At 33.5% G+C, this 26,008-nt stretch overlaps 3 protein-coding genes across 3 annotated transcripts in view; 1 reads left to right on the top strand and 2 right to left on the bottom strand.

Annotated features, from left to right (window-relative positions):
* The first annotated feature begins 982 nt into the window (after window positions 1–982).
* LOC128167948 (ribosomal L1 domain-containing protein 1-like) lies at window positions 983–5,269 on the top strand. The gene is made up of 7 exons (XM_052833970.1): window positions 983–1,080; window positions 2,032–2,171; window positions 2,291–2,435; window positions 2,822–2,970; window positions 3,375–3,476; window positions 3,624–3,790; window positions 4,034–5,269. The coding sequence occupies exons 1-7, from the start codon at window positions 1,045–1,047 to the stop codon at window positions 4,924–4,926; spliced, it is 1,632 nt and encodes a 543-aa protein (XP_052689930.1). The 5' UTR covers window positions 983–1,044; the 3' UTR covers window positions 4,927–5,269.
* Window positions 5,270–10,905: 5,636 nt separating this feature from the next.
* On the bottom strand, window positions 10,906–15,732 carry LOC128167471 (uncharacterized). Its single transcript, XM_052833205.1, has 2 exons — window positions 15,444–15,732; window positions 10,906–11,826 (listed from the first exon to the last, which is right to left on the bottom strand). Exons 1-2 carry the CDS (start codon window positions 15,645–15,647, stop codon window positions 11,407–11,409), a joined length of 624 nt encoding a protein of 207 aa, XP_052689165.1. The 5' UTR covers window positions 15,648–15,732; the 3' UTR covers window positions 10,906–11,406.
* Window positions 15,733–21,049: 5,317 nt separating this feature from the next.
* The window catches only part of LOC128164802 (regulator of telomere elongation helicase 1-like), a 29,068-nt gene continuing 24,109 nt past the window's right edge, over window positions 21,050–26,008 (bottom strand). Inside the window, exons 32-35 of the mRNA XM_052828804.1 lie at window positions 25,140–25,280; window positions 21,832–22,116; window positions 21,520–21,617; window positions 21,050–21,265 (exon numbers count right to left, since the gene is read on the bottom strand). Coding sequence (XP_052684764.1) covers window positions 21,167–21,265; window positions 21,520–21,617; window positions 21,832–22,116; window positions 25,140–25,280 — 623 coding nt within the window. The 3' untranslated portion in view covers window positions 21,050–21,166. The remainder of the gene's footprint in view (window positions 21,266–21,519; window positions 21,618–21,831; window positions 22,117–25,139; window positions 25,281–26,008) is intronic.

Here is a 26,008-nt window from a genome sequence, read left to right as displayed (position 1 = left end):
ATTCAGACCAATCGATAAACAGGGCGTGTCAATTTCAGTCCTGTCCGGCACTTTCAGCCGCTGTAGATTTCGACCAATCGATATATGGGGTGTGTAAATTTCAGTTTGGCTGTTTCTATAGAGCTATGAATTGACTATATTTTTCCGTAAGAAAAAGAGGAAATTATACATGGTAGATGTAAATATAACTCAATATCTAACTTTCAAATTTTGACAAAGCATTCAAAATACACATACTAACCATTATAAACATTACACATGGAAAATCAAAATTTAAGCTCAAATAGTGTCTATGTCCCTTTAACAGGGATGAATACGACCCTCCAAAAAACCCGAAGATTTCGGAAGTGCCTGAGTTATTTAACTGACAGTTGCAAAGGCAGAGAGCATTCTTCTCACATGTTAAAAGCCTGAAAATTTATTTGTTGTTCATCAGAACTCGGATAATCAGCCGACAGTGGCGTCGGAAGCAATTATTGAAAGTGGAGATTGGGGGTCAGACTTCTCAAAAATCTTGACAAGCAAAAAAAAAAGGGGGGGGGGGGGGAGTTGGTTATGGTTATATGTCTTACTTGCCAAAAAAAAGCCGAAGCTTTATAACCATCTATAACTTAAAATTAAGTCTTTACATCAGCATGATCAATGAAACATTTTTGAAAAGTTTTAACAAATATTTTTACATGCATGCCGTTTCCACATTTACATTAGATCTATAGATCTAACAAAAATAAATATAACAACATGGATTAAAAAAAAAAGGAAATATTTTCCGGAAACGAAGTAGTTGTGCCAGAAAATTTTAATTTTTAAAAATTATTGAACAATATATTGTTTTCTTTTCCTGTAAAAAGCATTCAATATTAATTCTGTATTATTTTATTTATTGAACGAATTTGTGGAATATTCAACATGTTCAACATTAACATGTATTTAAAAGGAGAAATATTCAGTCCGATAGACCGGAAACGAGTACCTCGCACCTGCAACTTCCTGTTTTTTTGATCTGTGTATCCAGCTTTGGTAGTAGCTTTTAAAAAAAGAAAGATGGAAACTAAAACTTTAGATATACCTAAAGCTGAGGTAACAGCTTATTTATTTACATATATATGACACATAATAAATGCCTTTAATTCAAGCTGCTTGGGAAGTTTTATTCATGAATTGCAAACACGTGCAAATTTTGGAGCAAATTTGCATGTTTTGGGAACATGATTTTTAGTGTGAAATAAAAACTTCGGGACCAAATGTGAAGCTGGTTTTTAATATCCTTTCTGAAATAATATCCAAAAAACTTTACATAAAATTTTTTTTAATTTAAAGCACAGCAGTGTCCAAGCTAGATGTATAAAACTAATGTTTCTAAACTTTCTTTCTGTAGTCTGCCCCAAGATATTTATGCAGCACATTTTCTTAAATTATTCTTTATTTAAAAATATCTTTGGACTTAATGAATGTTCATTCATTAGTAAGAAAAAATACGAAGATTTTCCCATTGAAACACCTCCTCTCGCTTGTCAGGTTTCAATACACGGCTTATGCAGGTCGGGAACAATTCCTCCTTGCATTTACCGGAATGTTTTGATTACTTCAAAGAGGGATGATCTCGCTTTAGCGAGACTGTCTCACAATAGAGGAATTGTTCCCAACCTGTTGAAATAAAAGGTCTATGAGGATATTGCACTGCAAAAGAGATGAAAGTACTTGGATGATAACATTGAAAAATTTTGCAAAGTATTCTGAGTGACTTTAAATGGAGAAAAGATATAAACATTTCACATTATGAATCTCCTTCAGGAATCCGTTTTCGTTCCTGTGACTTTTTCCAAATGAAAAATGATAACGTGTCAATGACACATATCTTGGGTATTTTTACTTTCATTGATTTCAATTGCACTTTTTCACAAGTATGTGTATTTTTATTAAAAATCGTCCAAATGTGCTGCCTAAATATCTTGGGACAGACTATATAGTTTATAGGTAAGGCCTGGTTAATGGTGTTTACATTATTTTCTTGATAATTTGCTTTTCCAGCTGGCAAAGGCAGTGGATGGTCTACAGAAGTTGCTTAAAGTTTCTAATGCAAAATCGGACATACTTCAAGAAAGAGAAAAAATCCACTTACAAGTCAGCATGAAGAAAATTCCAAATCTACCAGAGCAAATCATTAAAGTGTAAGAACACATATTGAAAAACAATAAACATTTTTAAAATTACAATTTTAATCATCTACATACAACAAAGCAAGTAATGAATCAATCATGATCATGAATTGACTTTTTTATTTCCTCAGAAATTTACCCCATGGCCTTTATACTGCCGATACTGATGTCTGTCTTTTCGTCAAAGACCTGGACAAAAAGAGTAGAGAGTTTGAAGTGTCAGAGGAACATTTTTCCGACATGCTGGTGGAAAAGGGGGTCAATTGTGTCAGAAAGGTGATTACTAGTACTGAAGTCTATATTTCAGGTGTGTGACTGTCAGTCATATCAGCTCTCAGTACCACTGTGATAAGGTCTGTAAAGAGATGGATATATGTCAATTGGCTAACAGGACTGTCAGTAAAAAATGTGAGATCTCAGTGGTTAGAACCTTGACAAGTTGACATGGGAAATCTTGGTTTCAAGACCCTGTGGGGTTTGACTCTTTATCCCCTGGTACACATGCAAAAATTGGTAGTTCTTTAAAAGATATGTCTGATGTTGATGAAATTTGTACATTGTATACCATTCAGATTTAATACTCTTTATTTTATTGTTGTATGTGGATTTCAAGATATAAAAATATATTTATGATTCAAATGAAAACATTTCAATTATTTCAGGTGATTCCGTTAAAGGCATTGAAACTGGAATACAAGCCTTTTGAGGCTAAACGGAACCTCTCCAATGAGTTTGATTTGTTCCTCGCAGATTCTCGCATTATAAGACTTTTACCCTCTCTACTTGGAAAAAGTTTTTATGGAAGGAAAAGGTGTGTATAAGTCAATGCCACTACATTTATTATAAATCCATGGTATGCTTGTATTCATTAGGGTCTCAAGGTACTGTTTTCAAATGTGGAAATGAATTGTCCAAATGAATTAGAAGTATGTACATAATTGAAAAGAGGGTTTTTTTTAACTTTTGTGAGGAAACATATTCTTAGGTAAACTCACAGCTTTGGTATTTCCCGGTAAACCCTGGTAAAACAAGACAAGTTTCTTATTTATTATAAAGACTACTGTATACAGTCTTCTAATGACCTGTATGTGTAGGTATACTGTTGTGTGAGCTTTGTGAATGGAGTTTTATTTTTACATATGCATGAGAGACCTGCAGTCAATTTTTTTTGGAAATATGCACACTTGATATAGGATATTTTATTTGATCTTTTAGAAACCCCATTCAAGTGGATTTAGAGGCTAAAGATTTAAAAGAAGAGATATCTAAGGCAGTGAACAACACCAGATGTATCCTGAAAAACAGAGGATCATCTTGGTAGAGACCTCTTTTGATGATTACTTTTATGTGATTACTATATTTGTACTTTAATGTGGATGATGTAAGTGGTATTGTGATAAGCATATCGGCATTCATGTATGTAAACAGATTTTTTAAACATCATTTACTGTGGTATAACTTCAGTTTGGTGATGGTGGGCTACTCAGATATGACGCGTGACCAGATTGTAGAAAATGTGCTTAAGACTGTTGAGCAGCTCTCCCAGAAATTCCCAGGCGGGTCAAACAACATCAGAAGTCTCCACATCAAAACCACCAGCTCAGCCTCCATTCCATTCTTTGTGTCTCTAGGTAAGATTTGTTCTAGAAAACAGGGATGTATAATGAGATACAGGATAATGTTTGCATCTTGTCAGTAATTATTAACTCACAATGAAGGTGGATATGATATAGTCATGTGCTTTGAGTCATGTGCTTGTGAGTGGGGAAAGTGGATGGGTACATTTTGAAAATAATGAGTGGAAATATTGAGCTGTTGGCAGAATTTGAAAGCAAGAATGTTTATACTGGATATTTTTAATGAATTTATTGTAGATAGTGGAGATACAGTGGTATTTCCTGAAAGAAAGAAGGAGAAAAACAAACCAGTCATTGGGGAAATCACCACAGTCATGGATAAAAAGGTCAGGGTTACAATGGACGGAAAGGTCAAATTGGTAAAAGGGGGTGAAGGTGACAAGCCAAAAAAGAACAGCAAAAGAAAGAACCCAAAAGCTAATGATAAAGAAAATAAAAAGGAGGAAAGCACTGTTGGGGTAGAAGCAGTTGAGGTCAAGATAGAATATGATTCCCAAGGAGAAGTTGATGAAGAACCAGCACAAAAGAAGGTCAAGAAAACTCCCAAAAAGGACTCTGCTGTCACCCCTAAAGCCGTTGAAAAGAAAACTCCGAAAAAATCTCCAAAGGTTGTACAGAAAAAAGCAACGCCAGTTAGCAAGACACCAAATGTAAAAGAAATTGCTAAAACTGTTGAAAAAGAAAATCAGAAATCAGGTAAAAAGAAACAGGTTGTGAACAGTACACCAAAAGTCAAAACTCCGAAAACACCAAAAGGAAAAACACCGAAAACACCTAAAGGACAGAGCGCAAAAAAAGATTTAGTTAGTGATATACCGGTAAAACAAGAGGACTCTAATGTAGAACTGGATGTGCAAACACCAGTCAATGTCAAAAAGTCAAAAGCAAAAACTCCTAAAAGTGCAGCACAAACAAAAACTCCAAAAAGTGCATTAAAAGAGAATGCAGAAGGAAAAACACCCAAAAGTGCAGTGAAAGAAAAGGGACAAGGGAAAACACCGAAGAGTGCGACCATGGAGAAAGCGGCCAAGAAACTGAAGGAAATAACACCCCCGACGGTCAAAAGGCTGCAGTCCAAAGCCCGGGTGTTAACCCCAGACACGCCCTCTGGGAAAAAGAAGAAAAACTGAACTTTGGGCAGATAACTCTTGTTGCTCAGAATACCGGTATATTGGGACACGTTTTGAATAACAGTTATCTCTCTTTTGCTTACCGGTACTTCTTCATGACAATAAGCTTACCGGTACTTGTGACAAATGAATACATTGTATCATAATGCAATTGTTTTGTTCTTATGTCGAAGAAAATAAAATGTGAGAATAATCAATTCTTACTCTCTGTAGAAATTAAAGTAAGAGTCTTCTGACATGTCTCTTCTACAGAAAAACAAATAATATAAAAAAAAAACCGTATCAGGTATTGAACACCTCCTTATTGTGATTAATTTTCTTCAAATAAAACATTGAAAATTAACTATAACTTTATATTATTCTTTCAAGATATACATGTCAAGCAGCGTAGCGCAATAGGTTTCAGCATCACCATTCTGATCAGCGAGTCAAGAATTAGAAACCTGCTGGTCAGGGGCTTTTACATTTATACCTCTATTTTGAAAATGATATAATTTTATCAATATTGATATCTCAAGGTGTACCATACCACCTTTATTTTATTAATTTCTTATGGACAGATTGTGAAAGAACCAGTCTCATGAGCAGTTAAAATTCACCCAAAGAGAAAAAAAAATGGAATGACATACTTTATGACCCCAGTTTCTTTATCCATGTTCAATTTTTATTATTTAAAAGAATCCAATTGAAATGGCGTAAAACTTTAAGTTATAAAACTTGGTATATTGCGGTTTTGTCAGGTTTATGGAAGATGAAATTATTCATGCGATTTATTAGAATGCAGTCAAACTTTAAAAAGACGGCTTTACATTATCAGTTTTATTAACGAGAATAAAAAGATCACATAAAAACTCTAATTGGACTTGATGTCAAGATGTATTGGCATGGATTGGGACGATTTCTGAAGCTTTGATAGTAATCTAATATGTAGGCATCAGGTTGCGGTGTGTTTAAATAGAAAGGTTATACACCCAGCGTATTTGTGGCGGACTTATTCAATATGATAAACAGTAGCAGGAATTGGGCCTGAATTTATTCATCCCGTAAAACTGTGATCAAAACAAGGCTTGTTTGTCTGGGATTTGATATGTCATGGTCCGCCATGCAATGTCAGTTTTTAAACAGACTAGATTCATATATCTACAATTAATAAGTTACGCCAGAATTATTAATTTTGTTAGCTGGTGACATATCTTGATGCATATGATATTTTTAAAGCTTCTACGCGTGTACATACACTTCTACAAGCGTTTCTTTGTTCTCGTGTCCAAAAATCAATCGCAGAGAACTTGCCAGAATATTTTGGTATTAACCGATTTACTAAAGTTCTTTCTTATCTTAGAAGAAAGTTACAATTAATTGTTCTTTTTATCTGTAGACATTGAATATCAGGTGTTTGAATTTTGCACAAAACCAAAGTTCTCCAGTTTCATCACCGTAAAATATCGATCATAAGTGACTTTTTTATCGCTAACTTTGTACACTGAGTAGTTTGAAGGCCAGTAAAAATACAAACTGATGTAAAATGACAACGAAACATGTCTTGGTAAAACAAAGGCTTTATTTCCTTGTTATCTGAACACAATCTAAGATAACAGAGAATTAGGTTAATACGGAAATTAAAAGGAAAAAAAAACTTTATGATAGTTAATTTTTATGTCTAAGGGTTGTATTATATGTTGTTCATTGGTCAAGTTTGACGGCTTGTTTGGAATTATCTAACAGCTGTAACGTTTCTGACAAATCATAATGCATTTAAAGTGCTGCAGAATTAACCTGTACTAAAGTAATGATTTTGTCTGATTAAAAACGGTCTTAATCAACAAAGACAACAATTAATTTAAAAGAAAACCCTATAGATATTTTAATTTTCGTTTTATTTCCGGACTTTGGTCGTATTACGTAATGTTCACGTGCCCAGCGGGATTTCTTGGGCTCTTGTTAGCTTTATAATGATCTCAGAGACTAGTTGGATCATACAAAAGCTCACTTCAAACACACGATGATACCGTGATGTATGATCAGATATCGACTTGTATTGACGTGGGGCCGGATGGCGACATTTCAGACCGAATCCTTGTTTTGCTGTGCACAGTGTGCAGTACATCAATGTTAATAGAAACAAAGATATTCAAACTAATGCAAGGTTTATCTAAAGAGAGCGAAATCCAGTGCTGTGCGTGCACTTTAAGGGAGGGAAGGGGTCACTCTCAATTATATTGCTGTGAAAAGTGCAAATACTTGCAGAAACTGAAAGGTTATGTCCTTGGGTCCCATCTTTTTATCTTTTTAGAGAACAAGTATATTATTTGCAATCTATACTTTGTATCTATAGAAATGATACCATTTTATAAAAACATCAGAGGACCATTAGAAAACGTTAAACAAAATCTCTCTCTCTCTCTCTCTCTCTCTCTCTCTCTCTCTCTCTCTCTCTCTCTCTTTACACACTTCATTACTAATTTGTGTTAACCAAGATATTCAACAAGAATATACAATGTAGATGGTATCTATTTAAAGCATAAACACCTAAAATCAAGCCATTGTTATGTTATCTGGAAGAGATAAACGACTAACAAATTGGTGCAAAATGAACAATACTGACAAATTCGCAAAACATCCGTGTAATATAACCCACCAAGTATGCAATAACTTATGTCCGTAAGTGAATACTATCTTTGCAGCTTGTCAATCCGCTGAATAATGTTTACATTTGTAAGTGTTTATTACTAGTTACCGGTAAAAAAAAAACAAACCCTCTTTATCACTCAACAATAGATATATCTTGGTAAACACAGAAGATAGAGGGTGGGGTAAGGACGTTTATAGGTTACAGTTAGTGCCCTGAATTCTCTACAGTGAGTTGTGTTTCAGACATGTCCTACTCATTGGGATCCATGCAACGACTCAACAGTTGTAGTTGCTCGGTTTAACATTGCTGCGCGTGAGGAAAAAATTTAAGGAACAGACTAAAACCCACCAGTTGGCCAAACAATAAATTCCACACCTCACATCCCCTTCTCTATCGTTTTGGCTCTTGAATTATTTCTTATCTCACCTATAACCTTTAGCCTGGTCTGGTTCTTTAAAAAAAATGTCAAAGGACTATTTGCACTTTTTAAAACCTTTATGGGACGAAACCTTGTCTAGAAACAAGAAAAAATGGTTGGTTAATATTTAAACTTTGAAGCATGCAGTGGCAATTAAAGTTGACAGAATGTCTATTGCTTCTATTTCCTTTTGGGGACGTGCAAAGCAACTTGTATACTGCAAATACACCCAACCACCAATTTAATACAGCTTTGAACTTTTCGACACCAAAGTTAACTTTTTATTTTCAAGGTGAAATGAAAAGATTCACAAAAAAGAACTTGACTCTTTATATAGAGTTCTGGGACAAAGAATGGCAAGATGGCCGACGAGATTATCTGTAATATTACAATGCCAAGACAAACAATGGATATATGCAACAACTGTAATACATGTTATGTAGATAATATTAAAATATTGCCAATACAAAGGCAAGCGGGTACACTTGCAAATGGTTTCGTACAGCCAAGCATGGTCTCCCAGGATTTCTTATCAAATATTCTTCTAAATGCGATCAACACATGTGGTATATAAGCATATCTTGGGGTGGATGGGTTTTTGTTTTTTTTTTGTTTTTTTACATTGGCTCTCTTCGGTTTTCTGGGTGTGAAAGATATTAAAGAAAACACATAAAGAGCTTATTGTTCACTCTTGGTTTTCTGCCATCACCGAAAACCCCCGAGGTCGGACTGTAACTGCAAATCATCGCTTGATAGTGCATTATATTAAATACATTATTCCTGATATTAGATGAATTGATTTAAAAACGGAATATGACGAAGATATTTCAACGCGTGCACACGATCCTAATTAGAGATAAAATTAACAGCACGTGTATTATCAAGATTAAATGCATTGTTACTCCAAAATACAAGAGGCCCCCTTGTCAACGACCGTGCTGATGGTCTTCTTCGCTTATTGACCAGGCGTGGTGGGAGAGGTCCCTGTCATATAGCATTGTTACCTTTTGTTTCAAATCCAAAGTATGCTTGGTTAACTTCTACAAATTCTGTCAGTGTTTTTTTTTTTAATTTAAAGTCGCTTATGTACGCGATGTGCGGTTTATAACTGGACCAGTAACTTACATTACCGCATGAGTCAACACAGAGATTTTTGTCCAGTGGGAAAGGGTTTTTTTTACCCAGTGGGTAGCCAATTCATGCGAATTATTCTCATTTTAGACCTAGTTTTGGAATAACACTACAAGTGTTCCAAAACGATATTTTTAAAAGACCTTTGAACTTTATGACAGCAAAGATTCATACCACACAAACCCAAATTTTCATATTTGACAGTTTTCATATTGTAACGGTTGTCATCAAACTTTGATGTAATATTAAAATTTAATGTAATATTATATATAAATATATACAGATAAAGACACCAGCAATCCATAGCAAAAGAAGTTATTAACTTATCCTTGAATGTTCTAAAATTCCATCTTTACTTTTTTCATGAAGAAAATACACGGCAAACGATTGGCTTAGTAAAACTTTATAAATATTTTTCATTTGAGTAATTTTGCCGTCCAAATCGTTTTCATAATAAAAGTACCACGTGATCTGATGTACATAATTATTATATATTGTTCAAACATTTCTTTGCACTTCTTTGCCTTTTAAGTATAGTTCTTGTATGTCTATGCTATGGTCAAGGAGTGAAATATAAACTTTAACTTCACTTCAAGTATCCGAGATTTGGTACGTGTAAATATCGTCAGGCTTGTAAAGGAATGGTTGACTTCGTTTTTCAATTCCTGATAAATGAGGTTATATTTGCTGAAGAACTCCTTCATTTTGGTTATTTTGCAGACTGTTGCAGAAAACTGTTCTCTTAGTCCCTGGTATAAGCACTCGATGATCTTATGTATATATATTTCTTGAACAATTTAATTGCCTTTGTTAATCATTTCGCATATATAACTATCAAATAAATTATCAGTATCATTTAACTTTTTATGCTAGTAACTTTTACATAACATTCATATCATAAAGCAGAGTAATCCAGAAAAGTGGGCCCCTATAATATCATCTGCACTTTTTGGTTCCGTTTGCAATTGTAACCCCAATATAACCGTATTGTCAAACAATAACACACTCTTTGAATTTTCATGTTTATTTTCAAAATTTACAAATCCAAATACAAAATAATCGTAATTTCTTTAAGATTTCATTGTTTGGTTCCAGTTATTCACTGCATTCTTCCTTGTGGATAACAAAACAATTATATGCGAAATACACACAAGGAAAAACCATGAATATATATACAAATTTTGAAATCCCTCCCGATACTCAAATTAACAGATAGAAAGCCAAAAAATGGTCGAATAAAATTTAATGAAACCAATTCTGTAATTCCTTGCACATTTCGTCAAAGAAATGTCTTCCAAAACAGCGCATGGTGGCATCGTTAAAATAATCTATACTAAAATTGGATCTGCCATTCACGACTTTTTGAGGGACAAATGATTGAGGAAATGTGAATTATAAAAGAATTTATGACACGACTTTAAATTCACTTCATCCTAAAATGTACATTATATAATGATTTACGAAATTTACTTATTAGAAATACCACTGGCTCAACAAATTATGAAGAATTTGAATTATTCAGAACTTTAGTATGTACTTATCCCCGGCAATGCTCTCAATTTATTATTAATGCTCTAAAACTAAGACAATCAAAATTTTCACGTTGACTTTTAAATATGTAATTTATATAACCAGTGACATATAGGTCCGATGGGCCGGGTGCTATTATCTTGTATTATTGTTTCACTGTATTATTGTAACATGCAAAATGCACATGTCACTATAATAAATGATTTACTTACTTACTTACTTACTTACTGAAAACTTTCCCCCCAAAAGAATAATTTTTTTTTTCAAAATAAAATATGTGTATAAAATGCACTTTTCAGTTTTCAAACAATAAACAACATAGAATCTTTTATCTATGCTTCACAGTTTGTGAAAGTCTTGATTATTCCATATAAATAAAAATACAGTCATGTAAACAAATTGTCTGGAAAAGAAAGATGAATCCTTCACATACGTGTACATTTATTGTCAGATAAGGCACATAATTGCAAGTTTAAATGCACCTAAAGCCATAGTGTCAATAAAAGAGCACCCTTCTTCGAGATGCCGTGAGAGCAGACGATTTGAATATATCCTACACAATGTGTATTCGTCGTTCGCCATTACAGCGGCTTCGTCTGCAACTTACGTCATCACAAAAGAAGCCTCGTTCTTAACTAAAAATGTCCTGAGAATGTAAACTTCAGTGGGCGCAGCATCATTTGTGCAATGTTGAAGATCATTTTGAAGCTGAACACAACCTTGACACACCTCAATATTGCAACTTGACAGTATATATGGAAGACCAGGTTCAAGAACACTCTTCTAAAAAGCTGTCGCAAATTCCAGAATCACAAGAGCTTTGGTCCTCTTCACTTGTTTGTTTGTAGATTGCATTTTCAATTTTGAATTTGTATATTTTCTCGGATTTCTTTTCAATTTTCTTTGTAGGGATATGACTTTCAAGTGTGGTGCATTTGTGTTTGATTGCGTTGGCCAATGACGTAACTTCCGGAGCCTCGGTTTCCTCATGCTGGGATTTTTTGCAAACGTCGTCGCATGACTCGAAAAGGTCGTTGTCTGACAGCGACCAATCAGAAACATCGAGCTCGGCAGAACTGTCGGGCATGGATTCATAGCTACATCTTCTTTTCCATTTCAGCTCTTCAATGGTCTCGTTTAAAACCAGGAGTTGTTTCATGAGGGATAAATCTTGATCCATCAAAGAATTCTGAAAATATGAAATATTGAAATGAATTATTTATATGAAATAATAAGTACATATAAATAAGCAAACATTTGCTTACATATTTTATTTTTTAATTCTTGTTTTTTCTTATTGTTATATTGTGTATTCTCCGTTAGTTCGCTATATTTACACACAACTTAAGTTTGGGTATGGCGTCTTGGATATGGTTTCCGACGACAAGATTTATTTATTTTAGCGGTACCACACGCGGCGAGTTTTTACTTTTTTCCAAACGTTAACACAAAAGGACCTGTTCTAATGATCCTGCTCTCAACCTTTCCTCCACTTGTCATGGGTGATAAGAAAGATAAAAAGCCCGTGTGAAAGCAATCTTACGTCAATTTTGAACTTTCCTCCTTTCTACCTATCGATTTTGTCAAAATCCCCCCGTTTTCTTTATCAAATGCTGATTTAATATCTTTTTATCGTTGAAATGTAACCATTTCTATCGTTGCTGGGTTAAGTGTAAAATTCCGGGCTTTGGGACTTCAATTTGGACAATTTTGACACGACCGGGGATTCGATGAGTAAAATTCCTCTTCAACGAGACAATGCAGTAAACGATAAGATTTAAAGTAGGTTTAATTTTTTATTGATGAATGTAGGGAAAAAAAAGACGGTCATGGTTCTTGTTGGAATGATGTAAGTCTTAGAGATCTTATTATATAAACTGCATTTATTTTCATTCCAAAGATTGGATTCGACATTTCCCATTAGCTATTTACTTAAAAGTGACTAAACCCTTATTCAGTTTCGTTAAGGATATCCTACCATTTCTTGTTCCAAGAGATGGGTTTCGATGTTCTTTGACTTTATGTAAGGATTTTAAAGTCCGCATTGTAACGTGGAAACCACTGCGACGCGAAAAAGCAGCGAATAAAATTTGTCTTTTTGTTTCTTATTTAAACATCATTCATCACTATTTTTCCTGCTATATTTAATTCTATCTGAGCAAGAATATAAAGTTACGTGTCCTTTAAACCATCATAATAGAAGCAACAATGTGAGCAACCCAACCCTTTACCACAAAGAAATGATTTAGCAAAATTTGAAAAAGATGGTCCGATAAAAATCATTTAAATTAATGTAATATTATATGAAGGACTCGACTACGATAAACACACGCGATGCTTTTTCAATGCGAATTGTTCTCGGTGGGCGGCAATTAACCAAAACATTACTAATTAAGAAGATATATCAAATCCGAAAAAAACATAATCAGAAATATCAATCTATTCAGCGAGGTGGATCAAGTTCTCAATAAAGCGCCACCCATTGTCTGACTTCTGTGCGTGAACCATTCGATGCCATCGCCTTTTAGCCACGCCTTGCTTCGATGGCGTCTTCATGGGGACCACAAGAAATTTAACTCTGATCTTAAATCCTCTCTTTCGATGCTAATTCTGTATCGGACCTTTACTCGAAATTTTATTGCATTCAAATTTGTCAGTGTTAATACAGCGGGTCTTTGTCCGAACTTTTTTCAACCCAAAAGTCTGCCGCGGCATGTTATTCTGCACTGGTTGCTAGTTTTCAAAACGAATTAATTTTCATTAGTGTTTTGACAACGTTTTAACGTATATTTGATTTATGAAAACCTGTATTGATATTCAAATAAATTGAATCTACTGAAGAGAAACTTCGCCCCATATCATTCGTTTTATAAAATCTAAAATAAATATACTTTATTAAAAAGACAAATATTGATCTTCTGTATATTCGATTGTGGTCTTTCACTTTCGTTTACAGATGTAGAAAAATCTTTTGTAAGCTATTTGACTCTCTAAAAATAGTTCGCTTTTCAAGTACATGGTAAATATTCAACACATCTATTCTATCTGACTACTTTACCGCATTACGAAATTGAAAGAGTGGTATTTCAATGGTTTTACAGTATAAAGTATAATAGGTGGTGTATCATGATGTTGTTAGACCAAATATGTTTTACTTTTATATCTGTTTGTTCAATTTGCAAATTTTCTATTTTTAAGTTTCAAAATTGCTATACCAAATGACACACTGTTGGTGAGAGTTTATTCGAGTAGCGTCATAACAACTAAAAAGCAGGATGTTTCGGGTGACAAGCGTGTTTTGCCCACTTCCATTCTTCTTTCGTCATCATTTAAAGTTTTCTTAAATGCTGTTAAATAGATATTGAATTCTATCCGGTTTCTATCTATTCACTATTTTAACAAATGTTGACGTTCGTTAATCTGAAAGATTTCAGCACATTAACCTATAAACGCACAGTTAAAAGGCTGTCCCTATTTTATTCGTTCTATTAAAAATAATTAGCAAGACTTAATTGTAACCAAATTAAGCACAAGCAATATCCTTAAGCTATTAAGGCAAGATCTAATCACCAACTTTTCCATCAATACAATAAGCATTTATAAGTACAAGTAGTTGGAGTGAGGAAGTTGATCTTAAATTAACCGCTTTTTTCTCTTTAAAAGTGCCTCTATGCTACGTGCAGATTTTCATCCCAATCATCTTCCATTCCGTTTTCAGACCCCCTCCTCTCGCCTTCTGCCAACCCTCTGAACAGAATTTAAATCTTTTTTGACGCTAAACATCCTAAGCAATTTCTGAAGTAAAAACCTCATCCTATATAGAACATTATCTGTGTTTTGTAGTCAAGGATACTTGTTCTATTTTCTGCATTCTGTCATATAAACTATAACAGATAAATTATGTTTCTGTTTTGACATTCAATGTCTCTAGCTACAATGTAACTAAACATACCAATTATAGAAAGTGATAACGTGACGAAAAGAACCGAAGAGAAACAACAAATGGTTGCTTGGTGGAACTCAATATCACGCCAATTAAACAGACTCTACACCTCATAAACCACTTTTATGTCCCCTTTTTTTGCAAGTCAGGTAGCTGGCACTGTACAGCAGCGTAAGTGAAGTTTCCCAGGTTGTTCAAATAATTTTTTTTCGGGGAGGAACAAGAAAACAAATAGACTACCCAAAGGCAAACAAGCGTTTACGTGTCCCCGTGCAAACAATGACGTATTTATTCGATGTCCGACCATATAAATTGTGTGTTCCAGAAACACGGCTTAACCAAATATTGAACCAAGTTTTATCAAAATCTGTCTTACAGATATATAATTATAGGTCACGATTCCAGGCCAAATCGAATAGATGTACCCTGAAGTTAAGCTATGCGTCCTTTATTTAGATTCTATAAACTTGAAGCATATAATTTGCCAAAAATTTGAATAAATTCTATTTTTGTTGTTAAGGCGTTGACATCATCAACTCTGTCTGGAAATATTGTTTGTTAACGAATTTCCTAAAGTGCATCTAACATTTTTTTTTTAATTTACTAAGAGCGGTATGCAAAACTAACTTAGATAAATATGCATAATTATTTTATATATAAAATGTATACATTCGTACATAGTATAACATTCTGATATCATCAGTTTTTCGAGTATTTTTACATGTACAATAATTTTTTTAAGTTTCAATAAAACAAAATTTTAAACATTTAAAAGGTAAATACAAATATTCAGTTCTGCAAAATACCCAAAACAAAGATTAAAAAAAAGTAATTCATGGTTAAAGAATAAAAAGAAATCTCACCATCTCCTCCCTAAGTTTGCCCATGGCTGTATCAATGGATGTGATCCTCCTTCCCCGGGGGGATGGATTCGTCTGGGTGGACTGTTTCCTGGACTCAGCGTCCTCCATTCTCTTCAGGTAAAACTCCCGACATTTGTTGGAGATCTCGATAGATTCGGTGTATCTATCTGTCGTCAATTCCTTTCCGTTATTTACTTGTTCCATTGTTATTAACTAATTAGTTGCGACTAATTAAGAGTTCGGCTGGAACTCGTGTCTTTGGATTCTAGTGTATAACTGAAGTCTTCTTTGGAAGCACAGTAATGTAAATATACGACTGTTTGATCGCTACTTGATTGACACCACACGTATGTAAATTCTCCGCCCACTAATCGATTTAAAAAATTGTTCACACAGGTGACTCATTACCTTGTATATGCTATAATTTTGCGGAAGCTTTTATCTAAAATTCTTCAAAAGGGAAATCATTTACCCACCTACCTAATGTCTTCGTTCCCACACTAATTAAATCTTAATACCCTGTAATTGTGTTTTCGTTTTTTAAAGCTGGCACTCTACTAATTACCCCCGGGTATATAATGTTTATTTAATAGGAGGCTCATTTTGTGGTGTTTAAAAGATTAAATATTTGTGAAATAATGAAAAATAACGGAAAGATTAATGAAATGTCATAATAAATCTCGTAATTGCAGAGCGAAAACTAAAAGACAGTTTGACAGTTTATTTAGTTCCTGGTTCTTATAGAAACCATACGCCTGGTATTGAAATGAAACAAGGCAAGCGATAAAACATGAAAAGTAAATATATATGTATTTAAAAAAACTCGAATTAAAGACAAAGACTAATTATCCGATTGTTTCCATTAACTTGTGACACACTGTCTTGTCCAACAAGGGGCAATGATAATAAACAGCAGATGACAAAGGGAAATTTCAGCTCAAGAAATTGTCAGTTATTATGGCTCAATAAGAGAGAAAATAAATTTGGTGGGAGGGAGGAGACACAATTACTAACATTACAAAAATGTCACGCTAAATCGCTTTCGTTTTCTGTCATACCTGGATTTCCCCGTTTGTATTAGCTTTATAAGTTAATTTATATACAGCAATGTAAACATTTCTGTGGGGGAGGCATATAGTTAGCATGTGATATTTCTATATTTGGCGATGATCGATTCATAATAAACAGATGGGCGATTTTTATAGTTTGTTTTCATGTAGCGCAAATACCTCTCTTGCTTTTTACAAATTACACGCAAGCAAAAATTAACACGAAAAACCGGTATTGCAGTCTGTATACTTGTGTTCACGAGAAATTGACCCACATTTTTTCTGAATTCTTTCTCTATGGGGTGGTGGTTATATAAATAATATCACCTGTATATATTTTGATGCATCCGCGCTATAAACTTCCATGCCAACGAAAGATATAAATATAAGTTGTAGAACTTGTTTATAAATCGTTGTAAAATAGATAATATTCAATTTCTTTCCGCATATGTCATGGACCGGAATACAAAATAATATTTCATATCCACAGCAGAATAAGTGAATTTTCTGTTTGACTTAGGATTCATTGACTAAGTAATATGGACTTTAATATACAGAAATACATATATCTTTCCGTTTATACATTATTTTCGAATTTGTCTGACCAAATTTTTAGAAAGTGGGCTGATATTGCGTGAAATTTAATTGTAATATTGATATCATCCAAAAATCTTTATCAAGAAAGCATTAAAAATTGTGAGAAAGGGATCAAAACCAAGCAGCAACATGCCCCTTTCAAATACAAGGCTACATTATTCATATTATATACTATGCATTTGAATGTCAGTAGAAAATATGCACATTTAATATATCAAGACGGTTTTAAAGTAACGATATAGTAATATCCATACTGTATTATTTATAGGGTAGATCTGACAGACATTCATCTTATGCAATCACAAGAATGAAACTACTGATCTTTTAGTCATTTTTTGACAATTTTACTGATATGCCAATGCTAAACTAGAACTGTCCTAATGGGACTAATACCCCCGCTAGGCTAATTTCAAATGGGACAAATAATTGAATTGAATAATAATTAAGGTTTGGAACACATACAAAAAAAAAGTTCTAGAATTGTAAAAAAAAAAAATAGTTAACAAAGAAAAATTAAAATCAAAATTGTCAGAATTTCACTGTAAATACATATCTATAACAGTAATACATTTACAAATGTATGTATTTGATGATATATTTTTTTTAATTTAATTGATTTAAAGAAAAACCAACAAAATGACAATAACCCCTCCCTTTGCAGTGAATAGAAATACCGGTAGCCAAGCAATGCTCTTCTGTTGATAAAACTTTCAATATCTTTCTAATAAGAGTCTTGACAGATGCAATTAGTTGTTTCAAATTTTCCTCACTTTCTCCTATGGCACAATTGAACTCCATATCAGAAAATTGATCCCATAGGACTATGATTTTCTTTGATGAGCTTGTTAAATTTAATAAACTCCCAAAACATTACCATAATTACCATACTATGTAAAAATATGTAAAAAAGAAAATTTAATATTACAAACAATTTTAAAATTGCCAAAACACTACAATCATATCAGTAATTTTTAATTTCATTTAAATTAATGCCCAATAGGGTCACTTCATCAAATTACTTGACAAATAAATCTAAACAACCTCTAAAAATAGTTTAACTTCTTTATAAATAATTATATTATTTATTTCCTTATAATGATAGACCTTTTGGTTTACATGAAACAGTTTTAAAATAGCCCCAAAACCATCACCCATTTTACAGATTATCAATTTCCCCTAAACACATGCTCCATCTGAGCCATGGCTCAGATAATGGCTCCCTTGGGACAAATGAATTCAGCCAAACTTGTCTTTGATGTTCTCATTAGCTCCTAAGAATTTATCATTGACAAACAAAAACTTTGCATTGTCAGTTGATAGAATACTTATAAAAAATAATTATTTTTTTATTAATTAAGACATAAAGACAAAAAAATCCATCTGGATGTATTTATATAAATATATTTTAGAGTGTTTTCTATTAATTAATTAATAAAATCTGTAAGGATTACCTCCCTTACTTTTCAACATTAGTGTACAATATATAGAATAAGGAAAATGAATACTGTCATAAAATCATTAAATCTTGTCTGATCTTAAAAAAAATTGCAGGTGCACATCTTCAGATGGTGTTCAACATATGTACAAATTTTCAAACTGTTCCATGCAGTAATAAAAAATTCTATAGGGGGGACAAAGTTGCGTCTACAGACAGACGGACAGACGGACAGACAGACAGACGGACAGACGGACAGGGTGAAACCAATATACCCCCCTAAACTTCGTTTGCGGGGGTATAAAAAAAATCAGTAAAATCAGCATCACAAGGAACTGGTGCAAGTGATTTCCAAACTTCCATTTTTCAAATATAATTACAATGTATATTATTAAAGACTAACCAATGATTCTAAATGGTTGTCATTATAATTATGCGGCAATTGCTGATATCTAAGTACAACGTTGAAGAGCCAGAACCTATGGTTAGGTTTAAACTTATCTTATTGTAATATTACTACTGTACAATGAAATTGAGCAAAAGTTCTACAACTTATGTAGCCCCCCCTCCCAAAAAAAAAAAAATGAGCTAGAACCTATCCCCTGTATATACATAGTGCACTGGTCGATTCTATCTAATTTTAGAGAATGATGATGCAAAAAAGATTTCGTTTAATTTTGAAATACATAAAATAAGGTCAAAAATTAATATGTCCCATATACTAAACTTCTGTAATTTTCAATATATGAAACGGTGTGCTTGATATTCACAGGTTTATTGGTACGGCGCAGTGGGGTAGGGGGTCAGTGTAAGCGTTACTTGTCTTAATTAATCCATTAATTACCAGTGTTCTGTTTCTTATCGTACCGTATGCGGGAGCGAACCCAGGAAGTCCTACCTACTGACTGTAGATAGTTATCCATTTCAAAGCCGTATAAAACAATTGCAGTTAAACGACGGCAATTGATGCATGGAAACACTTCCATACATAAAATTTAAATCGAGCAAGCGATAAAAATCCCTCTGCGTCAAATATGACGTATCAAATTTAAGTATAGAAACACTAATTTTAGTTTCTGTTTATTGTATTTCATTATAAGAAGAAATACCCCCCATAACCCGCTCTAAATCCGTGCATGGACATAAATGAAGAACTGACGGGAGTTGATTTTATCGATGTTTATTTATTTAAAATTCAATGATATGTTATTTTGCATGACAAGTGCAGGTAGTTTCTAATATGTATTTGAATTACGCACATTTTTATAATATGAATTTTCGGACTTTTTCGACACAAGAATGTTGATAAAACCCCATATGAATCATGTTAAGTAATAGTTAAAGATAGAATTAATTTAATTCAATCAAACTATGTATCAGTGATAGATATATTTCTGGAAAATTTAGGGATCCAAGCAATATTGAACTCTCGTCTCGTTCAACCAATGCAAACGCTCAGATGTCGCCGTTAATCTCCGACAAGAAGAGAAACTCTCTGCTTGTCGGAGATTTACGGAGACAGCCGAGCATCGAGTTGAACGAGACTATATTGAACTCTGGCGTAAGAATACATACGACTACAAAAATATCTAAATTACCATTTAAAATCTGGCTATTTTCAAGGTATTTATAAATAAGTTTCCTTGAAAAAAAAAAGCTTTAGCGTACATTAGCGTACATTATTTCGAATTTATCAATTATTTTCAAGAACTAAGTCTTGTCAGCGGCGATGATTTGTGCTTTGGTCCAAACACTGTTTCACTTTCGGTTTGTCAGAGTAACTGCATAGGAGAGTTGATTAAAATCAACTCCCAAAAAAGAGACATACATGCATGTTGTTGTAAAGACAAACTCTAGCTCTAAATATAAGCCAGTGCAAAAAGACAATAGCATTTTTTTTGGGGGGGGGGGGGGGGGGGGGGGTAATTACACCAATTTAACGTAACCAGTATTAATGTGGCGCTTTGAATTGATGCACGAAATGGGTCTTCATCCTGTTAACTTCTCACATTAAGACTCCACAACTTTTGGAAAAAAACACAGGAATCAGCAATTCAAAAATGTATAGAAATCATAATAACAATAATGTTATAAGGAGTTTTTATATATTCTTGATTAAAATACTTATCAAATTAATAAGGGAGTTTACAATGCAATATCAAGAGGCCTACATGCCTTGACGACCATAGCCCTTAGACTGACCTGTCAGAGTGTGTCATTTTTGCATTTTAAGATACATTTTTGAGTCTAAATCTTGATTTATCTAAAGCCTAGCTTTAGAGGCCAAAATAAATCAGCCAAACAAATGAATATAGATACAGGCTATACTTCGACAATTTCCCAATCAAGAAAAGAAAGACAACTCTTATTCATATCAGAGTGAAAGATGACCATTGATCTGATTATGATCTCTTTAGTCACGTTATTTTACCTAGTTCCTTCAGTGTAAATCAGACAAGAGCTTTCCATTCTCGTAATAAAAAAAATTGAGCCTCTGAGAAACTGAACAGACAAAAGATAAACAATTGTATTCTGAAGCCTGCTTCTTTATTAATACCTGGCTAGTACATATATTGAACGTTGTGTAGGGAACATGCTGCCTTCACATATTGATGTATGAATGTTATAAGATTTTTCTTCCCTCAGCCTGGGTCCTCACTTCCTAGTCCAGGAAATAACAATCGCTTCAGATCTCTTCTTCTGACGCGCACCCCACAGCCAGGACACTTCTTATCTAGATTCTGAGATCAAAATTGATGGTCATTTATTAGAATATTAACATACAACTTACTAAGAAAGACCATGAGAAATTATCATGTCAGTCATATGGACAAGGAATAAACTTCCCCTTTACTATGAAAAAAAGACAGCTTTTTAACATGAAATAAAAGTTTGAACATTGAACTGTATTTTTCTTCATTGCTAAAGACAAACATTTCATATAGAAATTTTACCCCTAACTCTCCATTTCAACATCCTATTTTCACACACTTACATTGAAGACTTCTTTCCAACATTTGAAGCAGCATACATGATCACAGGCAGACTGGAATGGCACCTTGGCTTCACTCTCACATTTACAGCAAGTGTAACCTATCCAAATTCATAATTTCAACATTAAATTTCCTCCATTAATTAATAGCAGCAATCTTTTTTAATCAATATATCTGGAAAAAAATGTGATTTTTGATGTATTATGAGCCGTGACACCTCAACAGCTTTGAATAACACTAATTTTAAGATTTTTCTTTTATAATTCTTTGAGCTATGTGATGCATGAGTATTTCATATATTGACAACATCTGACCTGAAGATCTCTCTGAGGAGGAACTGCGTATATCCAGTGGTCCGCTGACATTCTGTAGACGCTCACTCATCTTTTCCACTGAACAGTTCTGTCCGTCCTTCTTTGTGATCTCCCCACATCTCTCTGCTTGAGCACTATCACAGTTCACAGAGTTCAGTTTAAGAGAAGATAAATCACTGGATGAGAACTTGCTGTTACTGACTGATTGGGAAATGTTACATGTGGATATTTTTGGCTGTAAGACACATCCAGTGACGTCCGTTTTCTGCTTTTTCTCTGGCTGCTCTACAAAATGTAAGCAAAACTACAAATAAAAGTTGGTTACTCTGAAAAAAGGGGTCTGCCAGATTAAATCATCAATGATTTCACAAAATATAAAAACATAGGTAATCACAGATTACAAAGCTCACCGAGACGAGGCATCAACTTTATGAGGCATCACCTTTAAAACCACCTTTATCATATGATATGAAAATCATAGTTAATGATCTTGGATATTCATGGATACTGTTTTGACACAATATCGTATATCATATGTAAAAAAATTGTATGATAATCCTATGTTCATTTCATACATTATTATAAGATACAATGTTTATCAATACAATAATATAAAATATGATATTGCATCCAATGATACTTACAATATATATCATTTAATACAATATAATACTGTAATAAATATTGATGCAATATGATTTTGTAACATATAATATGACATTGTATCGTGTTATACATTATTGTATTTAATCACATAATACAATATCATAATATCTAATATAAATACAATATAGCATTATTTGATACTATATCATATCACATAATACATCACAATATTGTAACATATGATATTATATTGTATAATATAGTATAATTTTGTATTGTATGATATTGTATCATATTTGATACACAATATTGTATCATATGATACAATATAATTTGATAAAACATTGTTTCATATCATATGATACAATATCATCTGATACAGTACGATATTATATAATACAATATCATTTTATACAATATCATATCATATGATACAATATCATATTATACAATATCATATTATATGATATCTTATAATATCATATAATACAATTTCATGTATTATATAACAATATATTATATAAACCAATATCATATTATACAATATTGTATCATACGATATGCTATAATTATAATATACAATATCGTATCATATGATACAATATCATATATTGCAATATAATATGAAACAATATCATTCGATAAAATAATATATTATACAATATCATATTCTACAATATTGTATAATAATATACAATACTATACATAACAATATCATAATACAATATCATATAATAATGTACAAAAAAATTGATACAATATCATATCATATCATATAAATTTTTACAATATAATGTATGATATTACATTGTATCATATAAAACAATAGTGTATCATATCATAGAATACTATATCATAGGAATCATGTTAAATCATTTAACAACAAACACATCTATCAAGCAGGTTTGAGTGAGGTAGGAGAATTTTTAGCATCCTTGATAATGGAGATCAGGCTCTGCATCTGAAGCTACCTCTGCAATTCATTTATATTATAGTTAAATCAATTATGCAAGCTATTATCTATAAAACATGTAACCTGTTCCAAAAAACTAAACCTCATCCAGCATCCGAAACCTATGGCTCAGATTCAGCATTCAAGCCTGTCAGATGCATCAGTATCATGAGATGCATCATCCCTGCAAGTTTGGTGATGTAAGGACCAGTAATAACTAAGATATAATCATCAGAGGGCACCTGCTCTAAAAACTTTAACCAGCTCTTAAAACCTTAACCTCATCCAGCATCCGAAACCTATGGCTCAGATTCAGCATTCATGCCTGTCAGGTGCATCAGTATCGTAAGACGCACCATCCTTGCAAGTTTGGTGAAGTTAGGACCAGAAATAACTAAGATATATTTTTTAGCATCCTTGATAATGGAGATCAGGCTCTGCATCTGAAGCTACCTCTGCCATTCATTTATATTATAGTTAGATCATATATGCAAGTTTGAAATAGTGCTATTACCTACATATATTAAACATGTGACCTGTTCCAAAAAAACTAAACCTCATCCAGCATCTGAAACCTATGGCTCAGATTCAGCATTCAAGCCTGTCAGGTGCATCAGTATCATAAGACACACCATCCATGTAAGTTTGGTAAAGTTAGGACCAGTAATAACTAAGATATGATCATCAGAGGGCACCTGCTCTAAAAACTTTAACCAGCTCTTAAAACCTTAACCTCATCCAGCATCCGAAACCTATGGCTCAGATTCAGCATTCAAGCCTGTCAGGTGCATCAGTATCATAAGACGCACCATCTATGCATTTTTGGTGAAGTTGGGACCAGTAGTAACTTAGAAATGGCTATCAAAGGGCACCTGCAACAAAAACTTTAACCTGCTCGAAAAACCTAACTTCATCTAGCATCCGAAACCTTCGGCTCAGATTCAGCATTCAAGCCTGTCAGGTGCAAAAGTATCATAAGACACACCATCCATGCAAGTTTGGTGAAGTAAGGACCAGTAGTAAGTAAGATATAATCATCAGAGGGCACCTGCTCCAAAAACTTTAACCAGCTCTAAAAACCTTAACCTCATCCAGCATCCGAAACCTATGGCTCAGATTCAGCATTCAAGCCTGTCAGGTGCATCAGTATCATAAGACACACCATCTATGCAAGTTTGGTGAAGTTTGGACCAGTAGTAACTTAGAAATGGCTATCAAAGGGCACCTGCAACAAAAACTTTAACCTGCTCCAAACACCTTAACCTCCTCCAGCATCTGAAATTCATGGCCCAGATTCAGCATCCAAGTCTCTCAAGTCCATTAGTAGGTCCAGATGCATCATTCATGCAAGTTTGGTGAAGATAGGACAAGTAATAAGTTAGATACAGGACCTGCAACAAAAACTTTAACCAGGTCCGGACGCCGACGCCGACGCCGACGCCGAGGGTATAGCATAAGCTCCCCCCGACTTCGTCTCGGTGAGCTAAAAACAAACAAAGGCACAGGAAACATCCCTAATCAAAGTGCATAAAAAACCAACATTGACAACTGCTTGATGCAGCACAGTATGGCAAACCAGACCAAATTCAATAGCTAGTCATAAATTGATCATATATTCAATAGCTATTCATAAGGTGATCATATATTATTATCATAAGAATTTGATCTTTAAGCAAAAAATTTTAAATAACCTTTTCCTTTTAAACAATTGTCATTTTGCACCAATCACTGACAATAAATCAAGTTTTACCGGAGACATTAGAGGCCTCGGATTGGACCCGTTTCTTGGGTACGGAGTCCTCCGGTTTGTAGCCACACCCCTCTCCTGTCAGCTCCTTACACACTGAGTCAAACTCCTTCTTATCCTTGTGTCGCACAAATCTATAAAACTCTACAAAGGCAAGAAACAATGGAATTTACCATAATTAACTAAATTGTGTCAAAACAGATTTATATCATACAATACTGTACAGCCAGTTTTGCCTACCCTTTTTAGTCTTCATTGATGATACATGTATCTATTATTTTCATCCCACTTTTGTAAAAGTCTTAAGTTTCCAAAACATAAAATTGAAGTTCATGTCATAATTAAAGGCTTCTGTTCATGGTGATGTTGACAACCACATCATTGAATAAAATTTACTTCACGGAACAAATTGAAGAAATTTACTGCATGGAACAAATGATGAAAATTAAGAGCATAAATGATTCATGAGAATAAAGAAGCTCAATGACTTGGGGTACGGTCAATGTTTCCAATAATGCGCATTTGTGAAAAAATAAATTGGTAAATAGATAAGTAAATTGATAAAATGATAAATACTGTGGAATCATTACATTTCAAGGTGGTTCAATTTTCGAGGAATTCGTAGGTACCTCTCATCCAGAAATTGACATCCTCTATGAATTAATAAATTATGGTTATAAAACCACATCTCCCTTTTTAGCTGTAATAGAATACATGAAGATATGTCCTAACGAACAATTAAAATTCAAGCAATCCACGAAAATTGACCCCCACGAATTTTAATGATTCCACAATATATGTGCATGAGGCAATATAAAAGAAATACATATGTCTTTGATTTGGATCTAACTAGTGTGTATTTTAAAATGAAT

The sequence above is a fragment of the Crassostrea angulata genome, chromosome 10 (assembly GCF_025612915.1).
Source record: "Crassostrea angulata isolate pt1a10 chromosome 10, ASM2561291v2, whole genome shotgun sequence".
Lineage (NCBI taxonomy): Eukaryota > Metazoa > Mollusca > Bivalvia > Ostreida > Ostreidae > Magallana > Magallana angulata.
The sequence above is the reverse complement of the archived record's forward strand: the minus strand, read 5'-3'. Positions and strand labels throughout refer to the sequence as shown.